We start from the raw sequence: 15,108 nt of genomic DNA on the forward strand, positions 1-15,108 counted from the left end.
AGCCGAACCAGATCTGCATGTTGATTAAAGAAAGCATGTTGAACATTTATACCCTAGTAAAGAAAAGCAGATCTATTTTTGTGCTGTCTGGCTATATAAGCCACATGAAGTGTTGCATGTATCCTTCATGGAGATGAATGCAGCTCAGTGAAAACATTTGAAAATGGATCCAGTGTTGCGGGATAATATCATAATTGTTGTCACTCAGTTTGCAAAGACCAAAAAAGAAGGATTTTCTATATATCGGAATTGAGAATGAATTGTGACTTCATGAATCAAATCAAATTGTGAGATCCCAAATGATTCCCACTGTTTTAAACACACTTTTTTTCATTCAGTGCTGTTTTTTCATTCAACTCACTTTGGTTTGGAACCGTTTCTGAAACGCTACCCTACAATTTCACTCTAATGACCAGCATTAATAACTAATTACCGAGCATCAAACAATCAACAGCATATAATTCAGACGAGCACCTTGGGCAAAATGCCAAGCCACATCTGAATGACTGCTTTCATCACAATCACATCCAAACACTCTGAGCCAAACTTAAAAACCCTCTGAAGCAAAAACTTCTAATTGTATGAATTTTAATACAACCACATGAGACATTTCAATCATCCATTCATACTGTTTACTGTGGAAATATTATTAATTGTAATTACAAATGTATTCTGATATCATCCAACTGTCTTGTTGTCCAACTGAAGACATAAGTAAGATTTCAGTAACCTCCCATCTTTTGAGAAATTACAGAAAAGTATTTTTTTCTGTTCATTTTCTTCATAAGGATCAGTGTTATTTTAGTATTTATATACTATTATATTATTTATTAATATTTTTTATTTAGCTTTTAAGTTTTATATTTTCAGATTTAATTTTAGATTAATTTTTTAGCATTTTTGTTATGTTCTTTTGCCATTTTTCTTATTTTGTGTTTCTACTTAGCTTTAGTTTCCTTTTATTTCAGTTATACTAATTTTAGTAGTTCAGCTTAATTTGAAAATTAAAAAAATGATTATTAATTACAAGATTGCATACTTAACATCTTATACTAAGTCATGAACTGCACATCCCATGATGCACTGCGAATGATGTAAACAAATATAAATGGCACGATATTAAACTACTGGCTAAACATGCAACTGAATAAAATATGACATATTTGAAGTTGATTACAAAATTACAAAAAAGTTTTTTGTTATAAATAACTTTCTGTAAAAGATAACTAAATGAAAGTTTTACTTCCAGAGCCTTAACTTCAAAAGAAGGTCTTAAACAAACCTAAGACGACATCTCTCAACAGCGACTGAAACTAAATACCGCTGAACTAGATGAATGATGACTTACAGCAATCGGGTCGACGCTGAATCTCTCTCAATAGATGCACGTCTCCTTGCCTTTGTGTTCCTTTCTGATTAAAAAACATCTAGTTTCTCTCTGCATGTCTGTCTATATCTATCTTCTCAGATGAATTTCGAGGGAATAGTCTGAGTGAACACACAATTTCTCCCCAAAACTGTCTTACCATCTGGTCCTTGTTTAAACCAACCAATCAGAGTTGAGCAGCCAGAGAAGGCTCCCATTTCAAGGCCTGTGTGTGTTTGATCGTCATTCTATCTGGATGTAGGGAGAATTCAGAGTGTGCTAGTGAATATATGTGTGTGTGTGTGTGTGTGTGTGTGTGTGTGTGTGTGTGTGTGTGTGTGTGTGTGTGTTGGCAAAAGAGTCGTATTTCCGTGAGTTTCTGTGTGTGTCCACAAGCATGAGTCTGTGCCGTAATATACGCCTGTGCGTTGTTAAGTACAGGCTATGAATTTCAGCTGTGGAGCCTTGTATATTTCCATTACATGAAGCAGTAATGACAGAGCCAAATTCACTGTTATGACATTGAACTTAAATACAAGAGACAGACAGACAAACTTAAGTAAACACACACTTCCACAGACGCTTTAACTCTGCAACTAAGTCATTTAGCAGCAGACGGGAAATAAGTAAAGCAGCAGTGCGAGATCACTCATTCACAGACCCACAGAACTCCACAGAAAGCTCAGCAGATTTCCGCAGGAATCGAACACCCATCATTAATGAAATTTTACAGGCCCTGCCGCAACCTTTGCAAGTTTGAATTAAATGGGGAAAATATATTGTATGTGTATTGTATAGTTTAGGGGTGTCCCCAACTAAGGATGTTTATAGTCAAATCGGAATTTTCGAATCTTGTCGACAGTCGATTCATATGTTTGGGGGTGGGGTAAAATACATTGAGTCAAGTCAGACATTCGACAGTCATAATTACTTAACACACAGGGAAAATGTCTAACGGACACCTCACAGATACAAAATAATGTTTTGATTAAAAGGTAGTTAACATTAAACCAGCAAATTCACATCATTTTTTATAATAGTGCTCTCATTATAACGTTATGTATATGACAGTAGTTATTAATGTTCTGCATTTTTGTTTTGAGCTGCGCACGCTGAAGATGACCAGTAGAATGGAGTAGTCTATTTGATAGCAGGTTTTTCAATCAGTGGTATTTAACTTATTATTTATCTCATATTAAATACACTTCGTTATTTATACAACATAATGTTAATATTACGACTTATAGGTTATCTGCACAAAATGCCCCGAATGCATGAATGTGTCTGCGCGGCCCTGAATGAACTCCTTTTATGGACACGTTCTTCATGCAACAACGTGCAGAAACACAACTAAACTCTAAAAATTCACACCGTTTTATTATAATAGTGTTCTCTCAGGGGGCAGCTGTGGCCTAATGGTTAGAGAGTTGGACTTGTAACCCGAAGGTCGCAGGTTCGAGTCTCGGTGCTGGCAGGAGTTGTAGGTGGGTGGGGAGTGAATGAACAGCGCTCTCATCCACTCTCAATACCCATGGCTGAAGTGCCCTTGAGCAAGGCACTGAACCCCCAGTTGCTCCCCGGGTGCTGGATATATAGCTGCCCACAGCTCCGGGTGTGTGTTCACGGTGTGTTCACTTCTCACTGCTGTGTGTGTGTGTGCACTTGGATGGGTTAAATGCAGAGCACCAATTCCGGGTATGGGTTACCATACTTGGCAAATGTCACGACTTTCATTATAATGTTATGTATATGACAGTCCCAGTCATAGTTATTATTATTATGCATTGTTGTTTGTCCTGCTCACGATGCGCACTGAAGAGATAATCACGTAGTACTACATATAATGAAGTGCTTTACTGCAGCACAATTCAACCGAATGCATCTTATACCAGATAAATAATATATACACGATATCTATAAACCAGCTGAAATGTTTTGAAATTACTTGTACCCTACCTGAACGAAAAAATCCAGCCTTTCACTTTAAATCTCTGCCACCAAAATGCTTCTCTGTCGGTCACGGACTATAGAAAGTGAAACTTAAATCTATAGGGGTGGTTTGATTTATTTTATAAGATAATATTTATTTAAAGCTTCTTTCTTTTCAGATTCTTATTTACAGCATTATCTTAATAGGCTGTGGGAGAAAACTGGTAGTTCTTTGTGAAATCAGACATTTGAACACCCCCATATAGCCAAAATGGCATGATAATAACACCCCGCGAATATTCAACTCCTATTGAAGCATCAAATCGTCGACTATACAGGGTCACCCCTAGTATAGTTTTTATTTAGCTAGTTATAGGGCTGCACACTTTGGATGAAAAAATGTAATTGCGTTTTTTTCCTCAAATTTTTTTCCCAACTGTAGTTGAATGAATGAATGAATGTAGATATAATAAATCTAATAGGTCTGATTGGTTGCTATATTTGTAATTTGTATTTACTGGGGGTGTAACGATACACGTATTCATATTGAACCATTTGGGTCGAGGCTTCCAGGTTGTAACTCATTACAAACTAAACGATTTGTTGGACTAATCCTATTACATTTGGAAAATAAAAGACTGTTCTCAAACTCAATTCCTGGAGGGCCACAGCTCTGCACAGTTTAGCTCCAACCCTAATCAAACACACCTGATCCAGCTAATCAAGGTCTTCAGGATTACTAGAAACTTCCAAGTTTTTACTTTCGCTTTCTGCATAGTGAATTGACTAAAATTAAGACGTTCACTGGCATAGTTTTGCATGTTGCTTATGTGATATCCACTGGCTCGCTTCATTGTTTAAAACTGAAATATTTCCAACATAAGCAATATATATATATATATATTAATTTCAGAAGTAAGCAATCCCCCCCTCCCCCGTATCGAAAACGTATCAAACGGTGACACCACTGTGTCGTATCGAAACAAACTATGAATTTTGTGAACTGTTAGACCCCTAGTATTTACATATAATTTACTATGTGCATATCAATGTGAATACCTAGTGAGCGATCCTTGGTCTGGTTGGTAGAGCGGACCACGGGCAGACTGGCTCGAGACCGGGAGCCTCGGGTGAAGGCGATGGGCATGTCGCACTCAGACATGACCTCCATAGCATCTAGAGAGACCTGTGAGCCGGGCTCCACCTGATCCACAAACACAGGCACTGGACTCGAACACGCCACACTCTGCTTAGGGCCTCGGCTCTGTAGAAAAAAAAAGAAAAGTTCAGATAACATGCTGGATTTGATGACACATCATTAGAGCAATTCCTCACAAAAATCTTTGGCTTCTCTGGAAAACAGATCATACCAACTTAAAATGTTACGGCTGTTTTTAGGACAGTGGTTGGTTCAAAGTGGTCTACTAGCACAAACCAGCTTGATAAAGCCATTTTGACAAGATCATACCAGATTAAGATGGTCAGGCTGTTTTTTTTTTTCAGAACATGTAGCTGGTTTTAAAGTGGTCTACCAGCACTAACCTGCTTAATAAAGCCATTTTTGTCTTTTTTAGGACATGGTATACTGTTTTTGGGATGTGGTAGGTGGACAAAGTCATTTTTGTCTTTTCTGCTTGAAAAACTAGATCATGCCACTGTTGTTTAAGAAACTGGAAGTGGTTTATAACTGGTTTAAGTGGTCTACTATAGAAAGAACCAACTTGAAAGAACCATTTTTGTCTTCTCAGCTGGAAAACTAGATTCTACTTCTACCAGATTAAGATGACCAGATGGCTTGATGATATATAACTGGTTTAGAGGGGTCTATCAGCACCGATCAGAATGATTAAAATGATCTACCTGGTCAATCTTTGCACCACCAACTAGTAGACCAACATCAAAGACCAACATCAACATCTAGCTTATGAGCATCTAGACTAGTCAATGGACACTCTTAAAAATAAAGGTTTCTTACTGGCATTAATGGTTCCATGAAGAACCTTAACATCCATGGAAAATTTCCACTGCACAAAAGGTTCTTTTATGGAATAACTGTTGAAAAAAAAAACTTTATTTTTAACAGTGTAGAGCCTTGTAAAACCATCAGAAGCTGGTTTTAGCTAGATTTCCAGCAGGGTTTTCTTCACTACATGCATGAAACTTAAACCACTCACTGTGACCAAAGCATAATTTGTCTGAATACATTAACATTTTCTGGATTCAAAATGTATCCATCAAAGACAGTATGGATATGACTGTATATATCAATACAGTCAGTACAATTAGTTTCAGATGAATATGTTTTTCCATGTTAGGTGGTTTTGTGGGATTGTTAAACACACACATGCAGAACACACACACTTTCAACCATGCTTGTACTGACTCTGCGTGAATGAATGTTCTGGATTTTCAGCAGATATCTTTGAATATCTATCTCAGAGTGCAGAGCGGACAACATCCCCTGAAATAACTATTAGGGCAGAGAGAAAGAGATACAGAGTATGAAGGCATAGATGAGGAATGTATGCATAATAGAACAGAAAATGTGGAATTCAGTTTGAAAATCCCCACAAACCCACAGCAGATGATGAGCACCTTCACTCTAAACATTACATAACCTTCAAAACGTGTTTCATAAGTACTTCTTCCAACACAAAGAGTTGCACAGAAGTTTGTGACAGTCCAAAGAACATATGGACTATTACGAAAACCAAGAAAAGGGCCTGAGATGATAAATGATGTTAGGGATTTCAAACTGAGCATACACAATTGAAAAAAGAAACATTTTATAATTCATTTAAACAGCTTTTGATTTGGATTTGTATTCAAACATGCCACATTTGTTTACCAGCCATTCAGGAACTACATCAAGGTGAGTAAAATATGACATACAATCATTAGCAAACTATTCCTTTAAACTCTGGTAACAGGAATCAGTTTCAGTCAAATACATTTTATAATAAGTCATGACATCTGATACAAAGAGCTTTTGATATTTAAATTGGCTGATGCATCGTTAACAGTCAACTAATGTACAGTATGAAAGTGCAGATCTCCTCACTCACACACCTGTGGTTTCTTGTAATTGAGATGTTTATTCATCTCTTTGATATGAGGTAGCAAAAGAGAGAGTTTGAACTAAACCAGATGAAACCGGATCAGAGATTTCCAGACCACAGCAAAGTGTCCTGGGGTTCTTTTGAGGGCAGGAGGTGGGTAATTAGATCCACAACCACCAACACGATGATAGTCAGTGGGCACGCACAAAACAGAAGCTGTCAACCAACCAATGACAATAAAAGCTCAAGGGTGTGTTTGTGCATGTGTGTGAGCCACCACAGGTTAGCTTCTATTCTTGAACCTTTTCTATAATTAGCTGAAGTTCATCACAAGTTTTTGAGCATTTATAAATATAGTTTTTGAGCATTTATAAGTATAAATAATGGTATGTTAAAAATGCTACAATAAAAAAAACAAAGTAAGTTTAAAACACTTTAAAAAATAGTATAAAATAATATTTAAGAAAATTATTCAATAAAATAGTATAAATATAATAATCACGGTATGTTAAAAATAGTATAGCAGTGGTGCCTGGATGATATATTATTGACATTGCATTTTAAAAATATGCTGCATGCTTTTAAAGCTAATATTACCCATAACAAACATTGAGGAAGTCTATAATATCTGGAGACAGCTGTCTGTTAACATTCCCATTCAACTCAATGGCAGTTGCACAGCTGACGCATGTTTGTTAGAAGGTCTGTAATATCATATGTGTTCTCCACCCTACAGATCTGAATACAGTTATATCGCATATACAGATATTGCATGAACTATTGATCCGGAAATGCTTTGGTCAGGTCTACAAAGGGACATTATCTTTAAACAGCACGATTGTGGTAATGAAAACTCACTTATCTTTAATTCACTTATCTTCATGGTTATCTATGTGGAAACTGTGGCTAAGAAAATAGCTAGAAACATTCATATCTGCAGATGTAAGAATAAAAAGTTTGTGTGTGTTGGCATGAATGATAAAGATATAACAAGAGATAAGGAGCACTGTAACCTGTACCTTGTGTGTACTTGCATATTGCTTTGGCAATACTGCAAAGCTTTTATAGTCAAGCCAATAAGGCTTGTTATGAGAAACGAGAAAGAAAGGCATAACTGCACCAAATACCATAATGAATCTAAAAAAAAATCTTTCAGACCAAAGGTAACCAGTCTATGTTTTTAGTAATGAATGAGAAGGGCTGGACAGAGATGATTTTAAATCTGAACTGAACTGACCCTGACAGTTGTTTTACCCTTTTTTCCGAGCATGATACTTCAGTAAGGCTGGGATTCCCCTTACTAAAAGAGTAATGTGACATCAGCTATACACATTATGGACAAAAAAACACTCACACACAAGATGCCTTGGAGTCTATGATGTCCTGTCCTTGTCTGCCCCCACAGACAACATTAAAAGAGACGTATTTTGACTTTTTCCTTGAAGTTTTTTCAGCTTATAATGGGTTCTTGCACCAAGAACATTTTCACTCTCTCTTTGGCCTCTGGAATAATTTTTGCTACTGTAACTTTAAGAGTCTACTATAACCTTAAATACCTTCTATATGAAAATTATTGGCTAATATTTTGTATCTGAAATGAGTAACAATGGCAAGTTGTTGGGCACTTAAAAAGTGCTGACATGTAAATATGGGCAGTCAGTCATATGTTAATGCACTCAAGGCCGTGGGATCATTACGGTGACGATGCCTGAATAGCCCGTTTTTCTCAAAAAATAAAATAATAATAATAATAATAATAATAATAATAATAATAATAATAATTCTCAGTGGACTGGAGTTTTGTGCTGAGAAACTTAGAGAATAGCTACATGGTACATTAAACTCTTATTTCAAAAGAGTAAAGAAAATCTTGTTTTACATGACATGAACACCTTAAATGAGCCAAATACTGAATAAAAGCAGAAAAAGAAAATGTTTCACTTTTTTGTTTTGCTTCTAGTGTAAAGACACATATTCATGCATTACATACACTTAAACACATTAGCCAATGGTTCCCAGTGATGGTTTAGTCTAAGAGTAAGATGAACTGATATCAATGCTGACTTGGCCTCAAAAATATACAGTTATTAAATTGCTGAGGTATGAAGTTTTAGTCTTGTTTCTTGTTAGCAGGTGTTTCTACTCAAATGTAGTATCCAACTGCATCAGAAGGCGGATCTTATCCATTCTGCTATCTGCACTCCCATTGGTAGTCATTGCATTATGTCATTTGCACAAAATTAAACTCCTCTCTGTCACCTCAAACCCCAAATGCCAATAAAAATGAATGACTTGCAATCACTTTTTCATGTTAATCTTACAAATATGGGAGACTGAATCTATCCCACCATGAAAAGAACAAGTGTAAATGGCCTCCAAGATGCATGGACAGCAATTTGATCAATGACTCAAACCACCATATTTAACAACCAAAATATTTTCTTTCTTAAACCAGACACACAATCTTATCAGTAATGCAGTAACAGTAATGCAGTTCTTGTGAAAGGTATAAAGGCCATTTTCCTGTTTTGATTTTATGCCGTGTCTTCTCTCTCTCTCTCTCTCTCGCTCTCTCATTCTGAGTGGATAGGGCAGTGCAGGAACGTGAGGGTGAGGTTACAGTCTGTCTGGGCCAAACAGAACCAGATGGTGGCTCTCTGTTTTTTCCGCTTACAAAGTCTTGTGACATGCTTTCACCATGCGGGTGCTTGAGGTCTGGTCCGCACGCAAAGGTGGGACACAGATGTTCGGCAGGGAGGTGTGTGTGTGTTGATAAACATCTGAGCAATCCATCACATCTGCACTGACACCTTGGCAGGAAAATATCACACACACACAGATGGGTTTGGGCATGTTTGCTGACTTTGCAGGTTCATTCTTAATATAATACAGAGGGATTTCTGCTGATGGTGTCAGTGTGTCTGTCAGTGATGTTGCAAAAATTGTTCAAATTTATTCTTTTTTTAATAACAACAACATAAACTACGGCCAAATTGTATAAAAAACAGATATTTTGTGTTTTATTTTTCAGTTTTTCAATTTTTATATTTAAATTAGATTAAATATGAAATATTTCAAGTTCTTTCCTCACTAACAATTTTTTGTTTGTTTGTATTAAGTATACATTATGTTTAAAACAAGACAAACTATTTACAAGGTTTAAATATTATATTTAATTTTGCTTGATTGCTTGAAGAATGATTTAGATATTTAGGTAACATTTATTTTAAGGTGATGTATTTACACTGTATTTGCAGTTGCAAATGTATTTACTATTGTAATAACAGTAAAATATGCATTCTAACATTAACCCTATAATAAGTACATGTAGTTAATTAATATTACTCAATACTTGGGTAATTAAAATGTAAGAATGTCACCTTAAAATAAAATCTAACATATATATATATATATATATTTTTTTTTTTGAAAACATGACAAAACCACTGATAAGAAAATAATTTTTGTAGATCAGCATAGTCTTATTCTCACATATTGTTGGTTTAAATAAAATATACAATTGTTGTTGCAAGTTAGATGCATATGTAAAAATATGTATTGTAGCGGTTACTAAGACTTTACTCTCTCATTGTACACATTTTACCACAGATGCCTCCTTGTCTGTGCCTAATAAAGGCTTTAATATAATAACTTACTGATTGTATCTGAATTGACCCTGCTTGATGATCCTAACCTCCATAACCCTGAACTGTCTCTACACATACATCCCCATCTGGAGGGTTATATTTCCATTATCCTCCTTGTCAATCAAAGAGCAAAGGTCACCACCCTGAGAAACTCCCATTTTTAAGAACATTTGAACAGACATTAATAAATAGACACTCACTAATAATAATAAAATGTCACTAGCTATTTTAATAATACTGTTACTGTCAGTGTCAGTCTCATCCAAGGAGTATTAAATACTGTAATCATCAGCAATTTCATGGTCTAACTGGAAAATTGGCTGTTTTCCTACTATTTCTGCTAACCTTGGTGGTTTGAACTGTATCAGAAAAAGGAGAGAAAGTCTCTGAATTGAAAAGGAAGGAATGTGCTGACACATTAATAACCTTGAGTGTGTGTGTTGTACCATAACTGTGAGAAATCCACATTCTGCAGAAAAGGTTATGTAGCATCTTCACACTAAAACATGACACTTTATCATATACACACTATCATTCTAAAGTTTATGGTTGGTAAAATTTATAATTATTTTTGAAAGAAGATTCTTATGCTCACCAAGGCTGCATTTATTTGATCAAAATACAATAATTCTAAGTCTTAGTGACCACAAACTCACACATCAATCACAGATCAAAATACAGCTTTAACCAAACCTGTCTCCACTCAACAAAACAAAGCTCTGGTCCTCGTTTTGATCTTTGGTCTAGTACTGGCCCATGAAGAATATGAGAGGTCAACCTCAGCCTTAAGTGAGGACAGTCACAGACTCTCCCCTCTCATTACAGGACACTGACCACTGCCACACACTCACATATAAATCACACAGATACACACAATGACAAAAACACACAGGAACAAAGACGAAATTATATCTTTCAGATGAAAGGATAAGAGAAGGTGCGGGTGAAAGAGTGGAACAACAGAGGGCAGAATAAAAGAAAAAGAGGCAACAAATAGTAACAGAATGAGTCACTCCACTAATCAATATGCTGAAAGATCACTTTTCAAACCTGTCTAACACTGAGACAAAACACTCCGAAGAAAACTTAGCATAACTCCCACCTTCTCTACAGGGTTAACTTTTTACATATTCTCAAAAACCTTGGTGTAACTGAATCAAAAGTTTCACTTACATAAACTGAGATATGCAATCTTTGTAAACATACAGTATCATTCAAAAGTTCAACCAGGGTAAGTAAGATTTTGTTTTAAAGAGAGAGAAATCGACAAATTAAATTGCTCTAAAGTGATAGTAAAGACATTTACAATATAACAAAGATTTAAATTTCAAATAATGCTGTACTTTTAAACTTTCTATAACCTGTTCCAACAAAAATGTTTCACGAATTCACACTTACATATAATTAAATAAAGGTTATGCGTATTTGGCGTGCTGTCCAAGGAGAGAGCTCCGAGCTTGGCAAGACTCCCGAGCCCAAAAAGGTCCAAAAAGTTTTTAATAAAACAGTAGTTTATTTACTTACTCTCATGTGTTATTTGCAAAGTGGCACCATAAAAATGTACCCGTTCAAGAAGATACATCCTTCGTGCAGTGATTTTTGCATGATAAAAGGCATCTCTTTCACACACCATTACAATACATAGCTGGCTGGCTCCTCTGCACATCATGCTTAAATGAGCATCAAATCCCCATCAGAGCAGTCTGCCACAGTATTTGCATGGCCCTGTGAAATTGGACCATTCAAGCAGCCAAACATGCAAAACTGAAACTGCACTGACGCTTTGAACTGACAGCGTCACCAGTGTGAGCTCATGACCCCGGAATGACCCACAACTGAACATTTTAATATATCAATTCACTCATGTCAGTTCTTGGCAGACAACAACAATGATGGAGAACTGGGATGGTGCCAAGCAGTTGATCTGTGACCAGCCAGGGGTAACTGCACTAAAAAAAACTGCACTGAAGACCATTACAAAGAAGATCAGCATTGTAGTGCATAGCGTTATGTCAACAAGAATACTGCACTAATATTGTGATTCATTTAAGCGTTTCTGACACCCAACAATTCAATATTACAGGATAATTAGTGCAAATGATTATCCAGTATAATTAGGAAGTGTTAGTTAGTGTTTTAAACTGGTATAAACAATGTGGTGTCTTGCTCAACCACTAATTGGAATAACGTATGTCTTTATAAAGAATGTAAAAATGAATATTACACTTAAAATCAACTTCCTGTCTGACAGCAAGGTCAGTTTCCACCCAAAATGCTCATCCCTTTGTGAGCAATGCTCTTAAAGTCATTGCATTAGCTGTTAAAGTCTGCAACAGGATGATTTCTTAGTGTAACTTTCCAAACAGGTCTAAACAACTTTTTAATAGACTATACAATGGCTCATTTCATTTGAAAGCAAACGCTGACAGCCTCTTGTAGCATTATTGATGGTCTATCAGTTTATTAGGCATACAGTATGTTTTGTCAAGTCAATGAAAAAATAGCATCATATTGTAATACCTAATTTAATCAACAGAGGCTCATTGGAAAACAATGCCCCATCATTTTTACAAAACTCCTAATGAACACTAGTGACAGTAAAACATCAAAAACTTGTATTCCTTTTCACACAAATTAATAAAGGTGGCAGATAATCAAATAATAAAGACTTATTTTTGCATGGTTCCTTCCACAACACAATGCTATAACCTCACAACACTTGTACTATAGTGCATTATTTGTGAACTAAATAAATTGCTTCACATTACCAGCTCCATATATTTAGCTCTTTTGACATAGTAAACATGCTTGGCAGCTCACCTGGTAAAGTGCTTGCACTTTTGATACACAGCACAAACTCTAACATATTACATTACGTGTGTGTGTGTGCAGGGCCATCGCTAGTGGGGTGAAAGGTGGTGAGGATTATAGAGGCCCACGGCTAAGGGGGACCCCCCGGTGATCTCAACCGACTGGCTGAGGCCAGCCTAAAAAGATGCTCAGGACAGTTGACGGGCCACTGCTGCACATCGTCTCAAAAGCTTATTGTTTGTAAGTGTTTTTGATGCTTGGGAATTTTGATTTTCAAATGTTTTTATGCCTTGCCAATTCAAGACGTGGAAAAACTCAAATGAGTACTCGCACGCCATGTTCGGTGCGCACGCAGAGAGCCGCGTCTCATGGACAGCAACACTGAACCGAGCTCTCCTTTGCGTCCTCCTGCACCTGAACGAACAGATACAAATTGCATACTAACAGTTGTCTGAATTTTTGGTTGATTGTAATCCATTACAAATACCTTTCTATCAAACTTATCTGATATTATCAAGGCGGATTTGTTCTGACACAGTTTAACTCTTGTCATATTTTATTACCATATTCTAAAGGATATTAAATAAACTGTGATAATGTGAGAAATGTTGAAGGTGCCTGAATAAATTTTGGTTGGACTGTGTATTTTATTTTTTGAGTGAAGACTATGCGGTGCTATTTTACATTTGATTATTCGGTTTCTGTACCTTGACACCTACAAACTTGAAAAAACATAAACATAATATATAAATAAATAGAACAAACATACAAATTAAACAATTTCAAACAGGGCCCACTGGTACAACCTGCACAAGGGCCCCACAAACCACAGCTACGGCCCTGTGTGTGTGTGTGCCAACCATGGTAGTACCATAATTATCCTTTATTTAAATAACCCCATGTTTTTCCTATATTGTCTTAGGTTTGTCAGAGGAAATGATCAACCCTGTTGCTTTGATTTTCTGGTGCACAACTGGTTATTTAAAACTGGAACTGCTGAATTATCACAATAATTAGAATGCTTTATCAGTTACCGCCAGCAAATTATCACAAAGTATTGTTCTTCTTAGATACTAATACTTTGAAAATAAAAGTACAGTTGTTCTGTTTTTATTCATTAGGATCCATTTTTTAATACACTAATCTAATCTTATTATTAATGAAAAGTCTGAAAACCTTGCTGAAACGTTTAAATACACCAAAAATATACTTTTTCATTTTATTTTTGATATCTTTGGTCAAGCTCCGCCCCCTTCCCATTATTCGCACCTTGGACCCAGCCAACTGAAGCTTCCCTACAAAATACCCTACAAACTATTATATAAACTTAGTTAACACACGACAACAAAAACCCCAAAAGCCAGGTCTTCACATCTTATATATTCCTACGCAAACGAGGGCAGGAAAAACGACCAAAAAAAAAAAAAAAAAAAAACATCTCAAGAAGTCTATCTATGTTTAAAATCTAAAACGGGCATGATGGAACAGTCAGCAAGTTATATTACACATCCAAACGATGGCTAAAAAGTTACAAGCCTCCAAGCACTCCAAAAGCCCCCTGAGCACACCTGGTTAGGGACAGCAGACCCCTGCCATTGTTGTTTTTCTTATCCGCATCTTTTCAGCCATGTCACACTACAGAATGAATCGCATATCGGGTTACTTTCAGCAACAGTAACGCGCAGAAACGCAAACATGCAGGCGCCGTCTCTAGTTACAGAACTCGCCGCTCAGAAGTTTGCGCGCAAGACTAGTCAATCGCATGATCAGCGAGTTTCCAGGCTAATGGACTGAGTTTATATAAATAGATTGCACGTTTTTAAAAAGTATGAGGAACTGTTACTATACCTTATTTTACAATATACATGCACCCTCAAAACAATCGTCCTCAGTTCCGACTCATTCTCAGTATTCCCATCATTTGGAGGAAGGCTGAATAGCTTGCCATGTCCTTTTAGTCTCTATTCCCGGAGTAAGTACAGTTCGCTCAATGGAAGAGCACGAGTGTGTGAGAGAGTGTTTGGAGTTGCGCGCCCCTCCTCTCCGCGCTTTGCCCCAGCAGCTCTGCGCTTACCTAGCTGTAAACTGAGCCAAGTCTGCGCTTACATCACACATTACTATGGTGACTTCAAACCCCTATAACTCTCCACCCAAAATACCTGGCGGATCATCACACAAATAGAAATACGTGTGTGACTTCAAAAATTGAATCAAAGCATCAACATTTTTTTTTTCCCACAGAGATTTCATTTATTTGCATTTTATTAATTCATGTGATTGTGTTTAGTTTGTTTAA

The 15,108-nt window shown here is 36.5% G+C and overlaps 1 protein-coding gene across 15 annotated transcripts in view; it reads right to left on the reverse strand.

Annotated features, from left to right (window-relative positions):
* Positions 1 to 15,108, reverse strand: part of LOC109063041 (sickle tail protein-like) — a 134,962-nt gene that overhangs the window by 32,921 nt on the left and 86,933 nt on the right. For 10 of the 15 annotated variants that reach the window (XM_042751818.1, XM_042751817.1, XM_042751816.1 and 7 more), the window contains exons 3-4: positions 5,679 to 5,765; positions 4,355 to 4,559 (exon numbers count right to left, since the gene is read on the reverse strand). In XM_042751818.1, coding sequence (XP_042607752.1) covers positions 4,355 to 4,559; positions 5,679 to 5,765 — 292 coding nt within the window. Of the gene's footprint in view, positions 1 to 1,348; positions 2,421 to 4,354; positions 4,560 to 5,678; positions 5,766 to 14,660; positions 15,034 to 15,108 lie in introns of those variants that run through there. The other 5 variants (XM_042751815.1, XM_042751828.1, XM_042751821.1 and 2 more) reach the window with 4 other exon arrangements.

Source organism: Cyprinus carpio, chromosome B24, assembly GCF_018340385.1.
Source record: "Cyprinus carpio isolate SPL01 chromosome B24, ASM1834038v1, whole genome shotgun sequence".
Lineage (NCBI taxonomy): Eukaryota > Metazoa > Chordata > Actinopteri > Cypriniformes > Cyprinidae > Cyprinus > Cyprinus carpio.